The sequence below is a fragment of the Protomyctophum bolini genome (genome assembly GCF_963924005.1).
Source record: "Protomyctophum bolini genome assembly, chromosome: 1".
NCBI lineage: Eukaryota > Metazoa > Chordata > Actinopteri > Myctophiformes > Myctophidae > Protomyctophum > Protomyctophum bolini.
This window is the reverse complement of record NC_137862.1, coordinates 16,639,621-16,655,804: the sequence shown is the minus strand read 5'-3', so window position 1 is coordinate 16,655,804 and position 16,184 is coordinate 16,639,621. Positions and strand designations below refer to the sequence as shown.

Here is a 16,184-nt window from a genome sequence, read left to right as displayed (position 1 = left end):
AAAATAATATCAAGATCACGTGTTGCGATGCGACGCGTTATGTGTACTTTTGGCACTGTACATTTCGAATGCTAGACTTTTACTTGTAACAGAGTACAGTATATCTACATTGGAGTATTGAGGCCACTGTAGAATCCCGCCTCAAGGCTCAAGCAGGGCCAAAACGATGAAAAGAACAATCCTCATAAACTCTTTCCAAATACATTTTATTTGCATTTTTCAGTCAGAACACGCAGTGTTGGTAATCTCAGTGTAATAATGCCCTCGAGGATTCACTTTGCTTTGATTACGCTCACACCTCCAGGCTCCAGCACACAGCTTGCATCAGCCGCAGAGTTCTAGTTCAAACACTTCTCTGCTATTAAAGATTTTATGACATTAATTTTCATTTATTTATTTTCTTTTAGGTTTGATTACCTCAATTACACCCACATAACCTGAACTTTGAACATTCAGTGGACTTCCTGTGCTCCGGTGTTTTCTCTGTGTATTCTGAAGCCTTTTGAGCTGCAATGAAAACAGTCAAAGAGGCCTCAACAGTGACATCTGCTGGAATTTGTGGACTCTTTTTGAGCCAGAGAGCCAGAAAACTACTGAATGTTAAAAGTTCAGGGGTTTTTTGCGTGCAATTGAGCTCAGAAAACCTACAAAGAAAAAAGAAATGTAATGATGTAACAATCCCTTTTACAGCTATAGGAAAATGCTCCGACACCGTATTAAACCCATCCTCTACAAATGCCCCTCATTTTAGAATTCCTCAAATTAACCGCCAAATTATATATAATGATATAATGAATGGACTATAGAGACAAGAGGTTTCAACTAGACAGCACCTACAGTATAACACATTCATGCATTTGACTACTTAGTCAACGCTAAACGTAGCTTCGTGCATTACGCCATGCAGTATCTTTCTTGTCTCTCAGAAGTATTCTGGTATGAGGGTCAGGTTCTGAAAGCCCTGCATGACTTCACTTAAACATACAATTGATATTCACTCCGTAGCTGTCACTATTCCCAGCTCAGCCCAGGCAGATGAAAAATTCACAATGGGAGGCATGCCTCTATCATCACTCAAACCCTCTCTGCATGCTGCCTGCACGTTTTTTCTGTCTGTCTTTTTCTTTTTTTTCTATCAAAGGCTATGTTTAGAATGGAAGATAGTAGAAATGGCTTCGGGGGCTACTCTCTGTAGAAAATGGCTGCTTTGAAAACGAGGTTGGTAGGCTGATGGGGGTTTCCGTTGAGACTGTGCGTTTCTCTCCGGTGTGTGCAGTTAAGTGCCGTTCACACAAAGGAGATTATGACAGTCACTGTTCCTAAGCCCTCCTGCAGAACAAAGTACTTCACACAGCAGCCATGACTGGCTAATTAATTACAATATGACTGTTGCTGTCCGACCGGAGGTACAGTATGTGGCCGCAATGGAGGGCTTAGGTCCAGATATGGAGTTGGCCACAGACACGGTGCCTCTCTTAATCACCCACCCGTCCCTCATATCAGGACATGGAGAGATTGATCCATGGTTAATTGCATTTACTGTAACTTAGGATGGGAGGGGAGGGGGGAATGAGCAGCATTATGGAGATACAGCAGCATCGTGAATTAACCCTGTCATCAGCACTAGGGATGGGGATTGTTCATCTTTATCCATTTTGATACCCTTATTATTTATCCTGTTTATCAATCCCATTCCTTATCCAAATCCATCCCACTATCGATCCTGTTCTGTTATTGGTGGTAACTGTTGGTAAATTAGTTCAAGCCTAGGCCACTCAGTCATTGAAGCAACATGCACAGCACAACTGCATAATTATGTTGGCAAGAAGTACAAGGCTTTATTAGAACAAAATATGTTTGTGCCAATTATTTTATTTCAATGATATGACTCTCCAGACATGACATAATAACATCAGCTCACAATGGAATCGATTAGACGATCGATAAGCCAAAAACTAAATTCCCGATTCTCAATAACTTCTGAATCGATCTCGTCAGTTCTCTCGATCGCTCAGGTGGTGCAGTGGTGCCTGGCCTGCCCACCACTGTGGAGGTTGTGGGTTCAAATCCACTGTGGTGCAGCTTTCTTTGTCGAGCATCTATGCAAACACAATTAGCCTGTGTTCGGGTTAGGGAAGCCAAGCGGGGAGGGTGATGTCAGCAAGGAGTCATGTTGGGCAGAGGCTCCACGTCCTCCCGGTGGGGGCTCCACGTCCTCCCGGTGGGGGCTCCTCACAGTGGCAGGTGAGTCAGTTGGTTACAACAACAGGTCAAGGACAACACACAGATGGGTGTGGGGAGGAATCTAAAAGGGATCAAAAGAAAAAAAGATTGTGTCATTAGAAAAGCATGCCTGAGGTTGATTTCATTTTCTTCACATCATTGGGAATATCTTTTCACAGCTCACACTGTGAATTCTACATCTCAGATGCACCATCCCTCCATATTTGGCCAAGACTAACATCAACACTGTGCTGTCATCAACATGACATCAGACATCCACAGGGAAGCCGTTGCCGTTATCAGACCCAGCTGTCTTGTTTATGGTGGAATTAGTTTCATATTAGCCACGTGGGTGAAATGACACAATACATACATACGTACATGCATATACAATATGTACAGATCTCTGCGGCAGATCCATTGATCTGACTTGATCTACTCTACATATCGAGATACTAGCAAACGACAGAGAATACATTATCTTCCCCCATGCAATAGAGCCAAGCTCTGGCAGTTCCCTTGGTGTGACTCACATGCCTTTAGCCCAAAGCTCCAGCTGCAATGCTGTATTGTTTGTTTTTCTTACCTGTGCCTGTTATCTCCGACTCCGAGGTAAGAGGCTTGTCAAACACATACAGTAACAGGCACACACACAGCCTGGAGCGTAAGCTATCAAACTTTCCATTTAAGTCCTGTTTGGTCATTTCACTCTCACTTCTCTCCCTTTCACTAACATCTCCGTCGACTCCGTCCCCATCCTTATGAACTCCCCTCTTGTGAATTACAGCTACAGTATGTGAACATTATGTTCTCCTTTTTCTTTAACTTTTTTTTTTACGTCCTCGGTGAAAATGGTCTGGTGAAATGCTATTCAAAGGGTTGTTGTCTGTGATTCACACGTTCACGGTTCCTTCGTACACTCTTTAATATTCATCGTGCAGCAGCCTTGGGCTGAATACTCGTACTTTTGTTGGAGAAATGTGCCGCTTATTATCATATAGTCACAATGAGAGTCAGGCTGCATGCCTTTGTGCAAGATAAGCTACTAACTGATCCCGGATGACTATCTTACCACCGCTCTCATCATTCTTCTCTCCCTGTTTGTGTTTGTTTGTGAGTTTGTGTGTGTGTGTGTGCGTGTGTGTGTGCGTGTGTGTGTGTGTGTGTGTGTGTGTGTGCGTGCGTGTGCGTGTGTTTGTGCATTGTGTGCGTGCATGCGTGTATGCATTGTGTGCGTGCGTGTATGCATTGTGTGCGTGCGTGCGTGTATATGCATTGTGTGCGTGCGTGTATGCATTGTGTGCGTGCATGCGTGTATGCATTGTGTGCGTGCATGCGTGTATGCATTGTGTGCGTGCGTGCGTGTATGCATTGTGTGCGTGCGTGCGTGTATGCATTGTGTGCGTGCATGCATTGTGTGTGTGCGTGCGTGTATGCATTGTGTGCGTGCATTGTGTGCAGGCAAGAAGAACTCTGTTCTGCAGCACAAGGTGCAACACGACCTGAGCTCTGGCGTACCATGGGAGACGGAAATCATCCAGCAGATCGTGCAGCACGACAGAGACATGGCCCACTGCGCCCATCTCATGCAGAACGCTCCGGCCCAGGCGCCTCCCTCACCCACGTCGGTCCTCTGGGCTCCCCTCATCCAGGCCCCCCTCCAAGCGGCCGCCGCCACCACGTCGGTAGCCATTGCCTTGACCCACCACCCCCACCTCCCCCCAACGCTCTTCAGGCCTCCGCTGTCCGTCCTCGGCTCCCTGAAGGACCCGCCTGTCCGGCTAAAGAAGTTCCCCGCATTTGTTCCGCCCTCCGCAGCGTCCGTCTCTGCTGGGGATTCTCCTTCCAGTACCCCGTCTAAAGTGCGGACTGGAGGGGACATGCCTTTGCTGGCCGCCTTCCGGGCCCTGCACGTGGCTTCGGTGTCGGGTACGGCTGGTTCCGGCCAGCAGGCGTCGACCAGTGGAGGCCAGTATGGAGCTAGTGTGGCTGGAGCTGGGGCAGGGGCAGAGGCTGGGTCTAGTGCAGCGGGGGCATCTGCATTCCCATTTGGACCATATTCCTCCTCTGGTTCCCCTCCTTGTAGCACGGCCCAGCTGCACCCTCAGCCCCAGTATCAGCAGCCATTTCGCTCCGGTACCCCTCCGCTCTCAAACCTGTTCCACCAGGGAGCCTCAGGTGGGAGCTCTAGTTCGGGGCTAAGTGTAGGGGCAGGTAGAGCCTCTGCCGGGGCCACGGGGTGGTCTCCTGGTGGCGCCGCTGGACGTTCTGTGGAAGGGGCCACCGGAGGGGCGGCCGGAGTTGACAGTATTTGGATTGCAGACGACTTTACAATTGGAGCCACGGTACCATCCGGTGAGAACTTTAGAATGGGCAGAGCCTCCCGTGGCTCAATAGGAGGGCTTTCTTGCGGGTCAGTGGGAGGGATGTCCTCTGGATCAGTGGGAGGAGCTATGGGAGGGTCCATGGGAGGAGATTCTGGTGGATCACTGAAAAGGCGTTCCAATGGATTAATGGGAGAGCCTCCTGGAGGATCAATAGGGCGAGTTTCTGTTCCATGCATGGGAGGAGCTTCTGGTGCATCAACGAGCACTCATATAGCAGGAGAGCCATCAGTAGGCGTTGTTGGAGGACATAGAGCAGAGTCAACAGCTTTGGCTGTAGGGAGCCATATAGGAGTGGCTGCAGCTGGGCATATAAGTGGGGCTTCAGGTGGAATGGCAGCCGGAGTTATGGGTTCCCCAGGTTGCCAGAGTAACGTGAGCCCCATATCTACCGGTTCGTCAAGCCCCATGCCCAGTCAGCTGCTCCATAGCCAACCACTCCCCAAGCCTCCTCAGGTGGGCAATTTACAGCAGTTTGCAGGCGGAGGACGGACTTCTAGTGGCCTAAACCTGTTCCACTCACCTACGCAAGGCTCACCATCTCCCAGTAGAGGGCAACATAGTCAGCCTGCTGAGGGCTCGCCGTCTTCCCTGGGTCACTTTAGCCTGACAGGCTTGCAGTCTGACTTCCTGCCTCACCAGTTGTCTCTGGAGAGGTCTGCCCTGGCCTCACTGGCACAGTATGGCTCAGCCAATGCATCACCTTGTCTCACTCCACTGGCACCCAGCCCCACTGTCCAGAGCCCAGTGACGGGCAGGACTTTCCAATTCAACGACCCCTACGGTGCCACAGGGTCCCACAGTCTGCTCATACCCCAGACCTCTCTCCCCTCCCAGCTTCCTGGCCACCCGCACACTGCTGGAAGAGATTCTCCACTCGGCCGCTTCTCAGTAGACATGAAACTGCTGTCCAGCTCCCATGCCTCCCTTCCCCAGGAGGTCTCCCAGGCCTTGGGCCACCCAGCCACTCGCACCTCCATGGATACCACCGGATACTACCCCTCTCCCTTCTCCTCGCCCACCCTGGTACCCAGACCGTATAGCCTGGTGCCGGGGCACATGACGCCTCCGCCACCCATCCAGTTGTCCCCCGGGCACACGCACCAGACTCAGTACCCCGCCGCGGCCTCCGCGGCTCTGCCGCCACGGAGAGATTCTTCCGCCCGCCCCTCAGAGCTAGAACCTCAAACTGTCCGCTCTAAACTCCCCTCCAATTTGTGAGGTTTGATCACACCCTCTCGTGCTCCTCTGGAGAGCGATGCAGATTAACAACCTCCCTGTGTGGCTAGCTGTGTTCTTTTCTTTCTGTTGTTCAGCCTTCACTGTGTTCCAATTCTCTCTCAATTAATTATCTTTAACTGTGATTCAAAACTATGAACACTTGAACCAGGTAACTGAGCTCTAGAGAATACTATTTATCTTTGTTTGTTTGTTTGTTTTTCGTTGCTTTGTCCTCTCCTGTCTTTTTTTTATTCATATATATAGATAGAGATATATTTAAAAGATACATTAACATTTACCTAGGGACTGGGAGGGTGTGAAATAATATCCCCTTAAGAGAGAGACATTTTCGTTGTTTCTATAACTATGCCAAATTCATCTGATGAGGTTTTGGGACAGACCATTCAATGGACTGACGACACACTAGTTCTTTTTCTGCAGGATCCTATGCACTAATACCTGCATGTATAAAGGCTTTGTGTGTGTTTCAAATCAGATGGGTGAGCAAAAAAAAGGGAGAAAAAAAAACTGAAAAAAAGACAGAATCTAACCTTTTAGCTGAAAAAAAAACATGCTTCAAGACAGACAAACTCTTTTACCATCCTACATGGGATCACATATTGTTGATCCTCAGATGTATCTATTAGATTGTACTTATTTATCCGTCTGTATAGACTTTGCAGAACATTCTGGGGATGGGTCGGAGAGGAGATTTAAGAAACCAAAAAGACTTGTCCTGGGAAATCAATCTGCCTCCGTCTCATCTAATGGTTTTATTATTATTGTTATTATTATTATTATTATTATTATTATTACATTTATTATTACATTTATTATTATTATTATTAACCGCTTAAACCCTATATTTAGTTGACTGGAGTCTCCCAGCCCAGGGCTCTATACTAGGCCCTTTCCTGTTTTTGCTCTAGACTAAATATCACTGCTCACGTGTCGAAATGTGACATTCGACTGCTTTCATTGAATGTTCACACCGCTATAGGGTTCAAGTGGTTAATATTATTTTTTTTTATTTCATACTGTATTGGGCCACCCCGTCGTGTCTCAGTACTGAGATGTCACAGCGCATGACGGGCTTGTTGCAGAGTCCTCAACCATGTTCTTAACAAAGCAAACGTTGTCTTCCAAAGCTCATGCCATGCCACTAAACGCATGTGATGGCCAGTTTTATCCCTGCCATCTGAATCACCCAATTGTTGGGAAAGTGTTGAAAAACAGTTTTTTTGTTTCCCTCAGTCCGTGTGGTATTTGTCTCATGTGGCCAGACTGTTTGCCTTCCACAATTTTGGAATGCTTCCGGTCTGGAGCACGGAAGCTCTGAAAACAACTTACAGGAAAGCAGATATGATGCCACCTCCATGCTTCCGCATTTTTCCAGTCGTGCAAATTTGTCCTTTGAAAAATTATAATCAAAGCATATACCATATGCTGCTTATTAGAAATGGGAATTCTAAAATAAAGTTTAAAGTTGGTTTAAAAGGAAAACAGATGACAAGCTTCCTGCCTCGGATTTCGAGAGGTGTATTTCCAGACTTTTTATAGGATTCAGAGATTGTGGAATAATTGTCTGGCTATGCGAGACTCATAGAATTATATGCGTCCCTCCTTTGCCCAGACTGTTTTTTCTATTTGAGATATTCTTGAGGCTTTTTCTGCCTATATTGATAGTAGACTACATGGTGAAGAGACGGGAGAGCAGTGGAGTGACATGCAGCAAAGGTCTGACGGCCTCGTGAATCAAACCCAGGCCTCGCTGTCAGGCATCAGCAGTACATGCCGCCGCCTTAACCACTCGGCTATCGGCATCCCTATATGAACTTATCTTCATATAATTGGTCCTCATGATTACTCATGATAAAATATCATGTTTTTCTACTTGGTGTGTGTGCGTGTCTCATATGAGAGCTGTATACAGTTAAGAAACCCGGCAACCAGTGACATCATCGTTATTTTTTCATCGTGTCCTTCTTAGCAGTATGTATGCCCTTTGAGATGCAAAAAGCAATACATTTTAATTGTACCAACAATGGATTGAAACATTGTACCACTTTTATATTAAATAGATATATATATATGTTTAAGTCCAACACTTATGATTACCAGGATGGTATTACACATCATGCATGTATAAAAGTACTTGGCAAATGGCAATATAGGCTATAGCTTGAGGAATACCCCAGAACCATACAGTATCTTCTCTACGAGTGAACACTGAAAACTGCACTTAGTTCACCCCAAATGGCTTATATTCTACTACTCCTTTAATCATTCAACTAGCGCGGCTCCACTCAGACACCTGGGTTCCTCTCTCTGTCACTGCGCTCAGCAGTGACAGCTCGCAGGCTAATTTAACGAGACATCCCTGTGACCCCACAGTCCCTCACAGGCCATAATCATGGATGGAGGTGGTTTACACAGAGGTGCACACTGACCAGGCTTTCTCATTACTGGACTAGTGCAAGTGTTCTGCTGTTCTCAACCTACTGTGCAGCAAGTGAAAATAGTCGATCTACAAGATTGAAGCTTGTACTATATATCGGCTATTTTCACAATATTTATCTGTGGAACCGACTCAAACTAAATGTAATGCCTCAACTTCTACTATTCCCAAGTGATTGTCAGGGAGGGAGGTCCCCAGTTCAAATATTTTGGGGGGTTGTGGCCTGAAAAGGTTGAGAACCTAGTGAGAACCTACCCTAGTGGTACCGGGTAACAAGACATACAGTATAGCATCATCGTGAAAGGTGTGCTCAGATAAATACATGCACACACACAGAAATGAATACACACAGGCACACAAGGACTGCTTGTGAAAATATTTAACAACCGCCCCATGTACTGTACTGGAGAACAATAGTACAGCAAATTGAAAAATACAGTTAAATAGCATGTAAGCAGGTGTCCTACAGTCTGTCAATTAGCCAGTAATGTTCTTGTGAAGGTTAGACCCTCACTGATTCCTACAAGTTTTAATGTAGATGTTTGTGTTGTTTCATATGGGCATTTGGACTGTTATCTAAATCCTTTGTAATTCACTACCTTAATGAGAGTAAGAATGGTAAGGCAGAGCTAAGAACTGAAAAAGCGTGGTATAGCAAGATTTCAATCAAGTTCTGGTATAGATTCCTAGGTGATCTGAGGTGAGATAGCCTGGAGTGACGGTATAGAATTTGAGTCCTATTTGCAAATGGCTTCAGATATTTGACATAGTAGACTAGAGATGCAATGGATCTATCTCACTATAAACACTACAGTATACCATGCATTTAAAAATATATTTAATGTCATATTGTTTATGTTACTCAAATGTTTTTCTAAGGGTTTGATTCTAAAGCACCACTCAGATTTACCCATGCAGTCCAAGTATTTTGCTCTGCCTTATAAAGCTCTTTCAGCTACAGTACAATAGCACATTGTCCTGATTTGGCAAGTGGCGCTATTTAGCCAGTTTATGCTTTTTTTAATCATTATATTCCCACAATGTCCAAAGATGAAATGGAGAGACCTGTGAGATTACAGGTCTCAGTAAGTCAGTTTTCCCGTTGTGAGACCCTGATTGTTTGAAAATGGGTATTTGCGGGGATAGACAACACATAGGGGAGCCCAAATAATCAAAAGAATCATAGTGTAGTCCCTTGAACTCAGAGATTCTACTAAATTGTAGAATTCCAGTTCATAAGATTTTGCAGCTGCCTCTAACCAACGTACAGTATGTACTGCAATAGGGAATAGGGCTGTCCCCGAATCCCAGTACGTTATGGAATGCATGGATAATGAATTTTTAACAAAGAATTTCCTCAGAATAGCAGCGGTAGTATTCAGAATAATTTTACATTCCTCTACACTGGTATGATCACTACAAAGAGAAGGAATCGAACAACAAAAAATACTAATATTAATAATAATAATAATAAGGGTAATAATAATGGTGGTAATAATAACTATTATAATAATAATAATAAACCCCCAGCCTAATTTAATCTGCTTCCTAACCTACATCAATGAGAGCATTCAGCCGGAAACCTATACCTATGTCTATTATAATGATAATTATATGGATAGAGAGTACACTGCTCCTGTACATTGTTGTACTTGCTTAATAAAATAAAGCCCAAAGTATCGAGCTATTCAGCTATTGTTTTGTCTGGGTCTGTCATTATGCGTAAAATGGGGACATCCTCAGACAACGTTATTTGTCAGATAATGCTGCAGTGCAGTCTCAGACTCAGTCTAGTTCAACAATACAATGCCCATTGCACTATTAAGTTATTTATGTTCCATCATACGATGTATAGTCGATTAGTCGACAATAGCAATTTACAAGATCTGCTATTGTCACATTGTGTGATCACACAATACTGTCAGGCTTTACTGCAGTGGTGGAAAAAAGTACCCAAATGTTTTACTTAAGTAAAAATATCAATGCTGCAATGTGGAAATTCCCTGTTACAATTTACAAGCACAGAGTAAAAAAAAATACTTCTTGATACGCAGAATGTCTATTTTCAAATAGCCAAAGTTAAAATAGGGCTGAAGTGCATGGTTAAAGCTGGCTATGTTTTGTATCCTGTAACTAGTAGTAGCCTAACCAATCATCATCAAAATCATCATCCAATCATTCTAGTAAAATTACAATATTTGTCTCTCAAGAGACAAATATTGTACTTTTTTTTGTAGGCTACAAGAGATAATCCAGTAGGCCTAATGTAAAAGCACCTTAAAACTGTACTTAAAACACATTTCCTGCCGGCATGTTTTCGGGCACCCTTGTCACGCGGAAACTACAAAATAACTACAAATCGCGGGTCCTGTGACCAAGAGCAACACGAAGTGCAACACGATAATATGCTAACCGGAGTGAATCAGACAAGTGATAAGGTTTGTAACATATACGATTATGGTAGGAATTGTGTTAAGTAAAGTACTTGAGTATATCTACTTGGTTACTTTCCAACACTGATTTACTGGTGTGTCAATGCAGGGGTTGTTTCTCACCTTTATCAACACCATAGCGCTTTCTAACCCATTTCTCTTGTGGCCTCACCTTTCTTCCTTGTCCTCCTCTCCTCTCCGTGTGTGTGTGTCACTGTGCGTGTGTTGTGTGTGCGACCGTACGTGCGTGCATGCGTGTTGCTGTTAAACACCTTGTTTTCGTCCAGCAGTCCAGTCGTGGTGCTGAAATATTTATGTCCCATCCGTGTGTGTGTGCGTGCGTGCGTGTGCGTGCGTATTGCGGACAGGCCCCTGACAGACAGGCCGTGTTGGTGTAGAGTAGACCACTGGTGGGTGAGTGAGGAGAAAGGTTATTATTATTAGTATTATTATTATTATTCTGCCTACACCCAAATCCAGTGCAGTCCCAGTGACGTGGCTAGCATTCCACAATATTGCAACCCCAGGAAAGGTTTCAAAGGAACCGGCGAATCGCTGCATGTTTTTTGCACACAGCGGCACCACTCCAACCCTCCTGCACTTACTGGCTTCAGTGGCTTGAACAGACAGATTGCCACAACCACACACACATCAAGGAAAAGTCACATTCCTTTTTCCTCACAGTATGACCTTATTAAGTCACTGTGTTGAGGGATAGTTTTCAGCCGGTCTCCGAGACAAAGGCGATAACGTGAAGAGACGTTGATATATTGAGGGAATTATCCTGTTGGACAACAAGCCATAGGGGCTGACAAGTAGACAGACACCCCGTGGGGTAGCAGGGGTACTGACAAGGTACTAGTTTCTGGGGGGATTCTTAAGGCACGACACCGCACCCCTGCCTTATGATTGTTCCCGAGTGCTGATGGGGCATATTATTGATTGGGACTGGGAGGATTTGAGTTGTTATGTAGCTCGCAGCTGTGGGCGGACTGTGTGTTTGTGTGCAAGCGTAAATGCCGTGCGCACGTGTGTGGTCCTTGGCATTGCCATGGCAAGGATCGATGGCTGACGCTGAGCCCTATCGGAGGTGGGTGGGTCTGGGGGGCCACAGTGCTTAATGGGCAGATGGACACTTGGCATGGGATCAATTAGGTGGGATGAGCCAGACACCATTTACAGACGTTGTGTAGAAACCGGCTCCAAGCCTCCAACATGTCATCTTTTCCTAGACACTGTTTGCTGTAAAGCGATTTATTATGGTATTTTGAACCAAATTTCATAAACTTGACTCTTGTAATAATCCCGCAATTTGAGGAAAACCATACATCTGTATAAAGTTGGTTATAAGTTGGTTATTGGTCAGTAACCAATAACCCTGGGGAATAATAATAATAATAATAATAATAACCCTGGGGAATGACGAATGCCAGGTGAAGGTTTATCAAGTACCCGCTCCGGGATTTCCTGATCTGTGAGCCCAACAATTTAACCAACTAGATTTGAAATGTAGTGGGGATGTTTGTGAAAACAAACACTTGCCGCTCATTCAAAGGTGAATCGTCCATTGGCCAAGGGAGGGAGATATTAGGTATCTGGTCTTCGCGCTTGTTCTGCAATGTCCTCCTTGTTGTATTTTCACTTTTAAACAAAGCTAACGCAGACGTATCTGTGTCAATACTATCACAATGTAGGTCAGGACTCATAGGAGCAATGCAGCATGTCTGGAGTATTTCACTTTAGTTTGGTGATAGTGAGGGTGGTGATTTAAAAGACAGATAGAATTGTGTTCTTATTCTCTGTCTCATTGTCAAAGGCTTGTATATAGATCGTCTATTTTCGATTAGGTGTTTGTAGAGGGAATAAAGAGCAGGCAAAGCATGGAGGATGTTGAGGGTTTCTGTGGTTAAATGTTAAACTGAAGATATATATACATATTCATATACATTTGTCCCCATTAATTTGGCCCCGTTTGGCAGTGATAAGTAAACAAGTACATTTACTTAAGTACACTTTTGAGGTATTTACTTTTACTTCTACTCTACTTCTACCATTACATCTCAGATACAAATATTGTACTTTTACTCCACTACAATTATTTGAAAAATGTAGTTACTAATTATTACAAAAACATAATACCACTTCAGCCCTATTTACACATTTTAGCTATTTGAAAATAGCAGATCTCCAAGCTCACAACGTGTCATGATGTGACGCATTGCAAGCGTGTAGAAGGGGGACATTCTGCACAATGAGTAAGCCTGTATATACTTCAAGTACATTTTATTTCTGGACCTTACTTGTAACAGAGTATTTTCTAGGCCTACATTGCAGTATTCGTGTGAGTACTTTTTCCACCACTGCCGTTTGGACCTAATCCAATTCCACTACCTAATCTCAGCCTTCCCTCTTCCGTTTGCATCGTCCTCCTGCTCGCCCATGAATGTGTGCTGGTGAATCCCCCAGTGCAATGCTGTAATGAAATCATCTGTGCTGATTGAGGGATTAGATGAAACCGTGGCAGGAGCGAACCTGCAATTTCTCTGAGCCCGGAGAGGAGCCGGGTAAAAAAAAGGAACGTGTTTACAGACATCCTCATTATCCATTCATACTCACAAATTCACCCTTATACTTTGAGGGTGACACACATTTCACACGAAATATGCTGGCAGCGGAGAGGCAGGTGTACAATAGTACTGTATGACAGACAGCATTCCATGCACGGAGTGATTGGATGAAATGTGGAAATTGCGATGTGGTTAAAGGCTCTGTTTATCCCGGCGTCTAATGCAACTGACCTATTTTATCCCTGTTCCAGTGAGGTAGAATAACACGACGAACGGTGTGATTTTAACCCTCAATGTGGGCTGCCGGGCAGCATGGACATGATAATCACGGATTTGGCCCAGTTTAGGCTTGCCGTGTAGCAGTGGTGTGCATGAGCGTGCCATTAACCCCCAAAATACATATTTTGAAGCCTTGATTTTTGTTTGTCCTCGCATTCCTGAGTGGCGGAGTCTCCGGTATAGTCTCTTATTGACCGACAACCCGGTCGTCACATTATTGCTTCAGAAATGTGAGGCGAACTACTACTTTTAAAGACAATTATCACATTAGAAAATATACGGAGTGATCGTCTATACTTGCAGGTTACAGCTAACTCGGCTATAGCGTTGCATCTCATTATGGCTGTTCCCTTTCGCAGCGTTGTTAATTATTGTTTTCTTCAGTTGGTTGATGGCAGCGGCTGCCAACTGTATTATGCTTATTATATGTGTGGAAATGTGTAGGTTAGGAAGTGGGGGATGGTTCTGTAGGGGGATGGGATGTCAATCAAAAAGTCCTGCAACGGAACGCTCTTCACGGTCTTCAATCACTCAACCACTTAGCCAGTAGCCACTTAAACTCATACTCTGTATATGCAATCTATCGCTGGTCTATATTTTTCAAAAATAACCATTCCACATACAGTAAATGTGTTTTCTGACAAATCCTCTAAGCACTTATTTATTTATTTATTTGTCACGGGTGTCTTCCCCCAACGCAAAATGACGCAGGCCCCAGGAAATGTATTACTATTTATAGGTGTTTGAGTGATTCCACAGTCCAGTGGGGGCAAATAAGGTATGGTGATGAATCATGACTGCTGCTATAGAGGGAAATGATTGGTAAAATATGTATTTATTGTTTTCTTTTGTAAACACAGGGCAAAGTTACATACGAATACGATGCCTTTAAAGTTAATACATATTTTTCGTTGTCGCTTTTTGAAAACGGCAAAAACAGAGCGCCTCCCCTCCCCTCCCCGGTAGAACAAAGCGGAGAACACCGACGTCACCACATTTGGAGCGACGACCCTCTGCACTGTAATTGCTTATCGGTTAGCGAAATACAGGTTGACTCCCACTTGCTATAATGCCAGATTTTCCAATGGGTTTCCGCAGGCTTTTCTTTTCGAGCCAAATGCGAACGTAAATAAAAGCCCGGGTACCAAGGCTAGGGACACCAGGTTGAAATGGGTTAATAATGTGGAAACAACAGTACGGGCACATAATGTACTGGAGGACAAAAGGTATCTCTAAACTGATGCTTCTTTGTACTATAATGTCACTTAATCTGATGTTAAGAATATTATGACAACCTTCGTATCAGGTACAGATGAATAGTTTTACATTTTATTTTAGAATTGTCTCTTTCTCTCTCAAAAAAATTGGATGTTATCACTACAATTTGCTACTGATAAGAAATGTTCACTGGACTTTGTTTATAAACATGTTTATGATTTCATATTATTATCTAATTATTTAACTCATTAAAAAGGGTCTGTGTCAGTTTAGATTTCTGTGTTGGCTATTCCAAAATAGCCGATATATACAAGCTCGCAGGGCGTCAGTTTGTGCCGCGCTGCGAGCTTGCATACATCTGCCATTTGGAAGGCATTTGTAGAATCAGGTTTTAATGGGTTAAAGACATGTCATGTTTTTCATTATGTGGTATTTTGACGTTGGTATGGTGCCGGAGTGGAGTGAGGCATTATGGTTAATACAACCTCGTGACTTTCTATACCTGAAGACGCTTCTACACTTCTATCTGAAGAGGCAGTGGCTCTTAATTGTCCCACAGCTACCTAAGTAGCCTACACTTGGATACTTGGACACATACCTTGACCTTGGGATGGATATCATTCTATTTTTTCCTGCGTTTGGACCATGGGACAGAAGCAATAAGGGAAACTGTATACCGGTATGGTGTGTGACTATGCGTACTACTGTATCTATACAGGACATTTTTGTGCTAACATACTGACTGACAGACATAACAGTAGCCTGACGTCCACTCACACTGTGTGTGTGTGTGTGTGTGTGTGTGCGTGTGCGTGTGCGTGCGTGCGTGCGGTGGCGGCTGTTGTGTCGTGACGACAGGAGAAAAGCAAAATGGGGGGATTGTTGACAAGCACACATACTGGATAATATAAAAAGATATAGAATAAAATATAAGGAACACTTGCACTTGGGTGTGCTTCTTCTTGTGTGCGTGTGTGTGTGTGTGTGTGTGTGTGTGTGTGCGAGTGCAAGCCTGCCTGCCTGCCTGCGTGTGTTGACTAATGTACTTCACAAGTGTGTTTAGACACGGGTCGGCACCATTCAATTCAATATACAGAACACACCTTCTGTGGACGGCAGTGTCACAAATTTTCACCACTGTCTCCCCATCATCTCCACCCTAGCTATGACACCCTGCACGCACACACACACACACACACGAGCGCGTGTGCCAAGCTCCTCGGAACACTGCAGACGTTGGCAGACGGTGAAGAGGAGGACAGGCAGAGACTGCCCCTGTGAGCACTCAGCCATCTGCTTCATTAGAATTCCCCCTTGAGGTAACCTTCCATTCTCAGAGAGAGAGAGAGAGAGAGAGAGAGGAACTCATTGAAAGTGAAGGGCTTTGTTTTAGATTGTCCAT

General features: G+C 44.4%; 1 protein-coding gene across 1 annotated transcript in view; it reads left to right on the top strand.

Annotated features, from left to right (window-relative positions):
• Positions 1-5,828, top strand: part of hcn4 (hyperpolarization activated cyclic nucleotide-gated potassium channel 4) — a gene marked incomplete at both ends in the record, with an annotated part of 153,250 nt that extends 147,422 nt beyond the window's left edge. Inside the window, one exon of the mRNA XM_080769617.1 lies at positions 3,685-5,828. Coding sequence (XP_080625743.1) covers positions 3,685-5,828 — 2,144 coding nt within the window. The remainder of the gene's footprint in view (positions 1-3,684) is intronic.
• Positions 5,829-16,184: the final 10,356 nt, after the last annotated feature.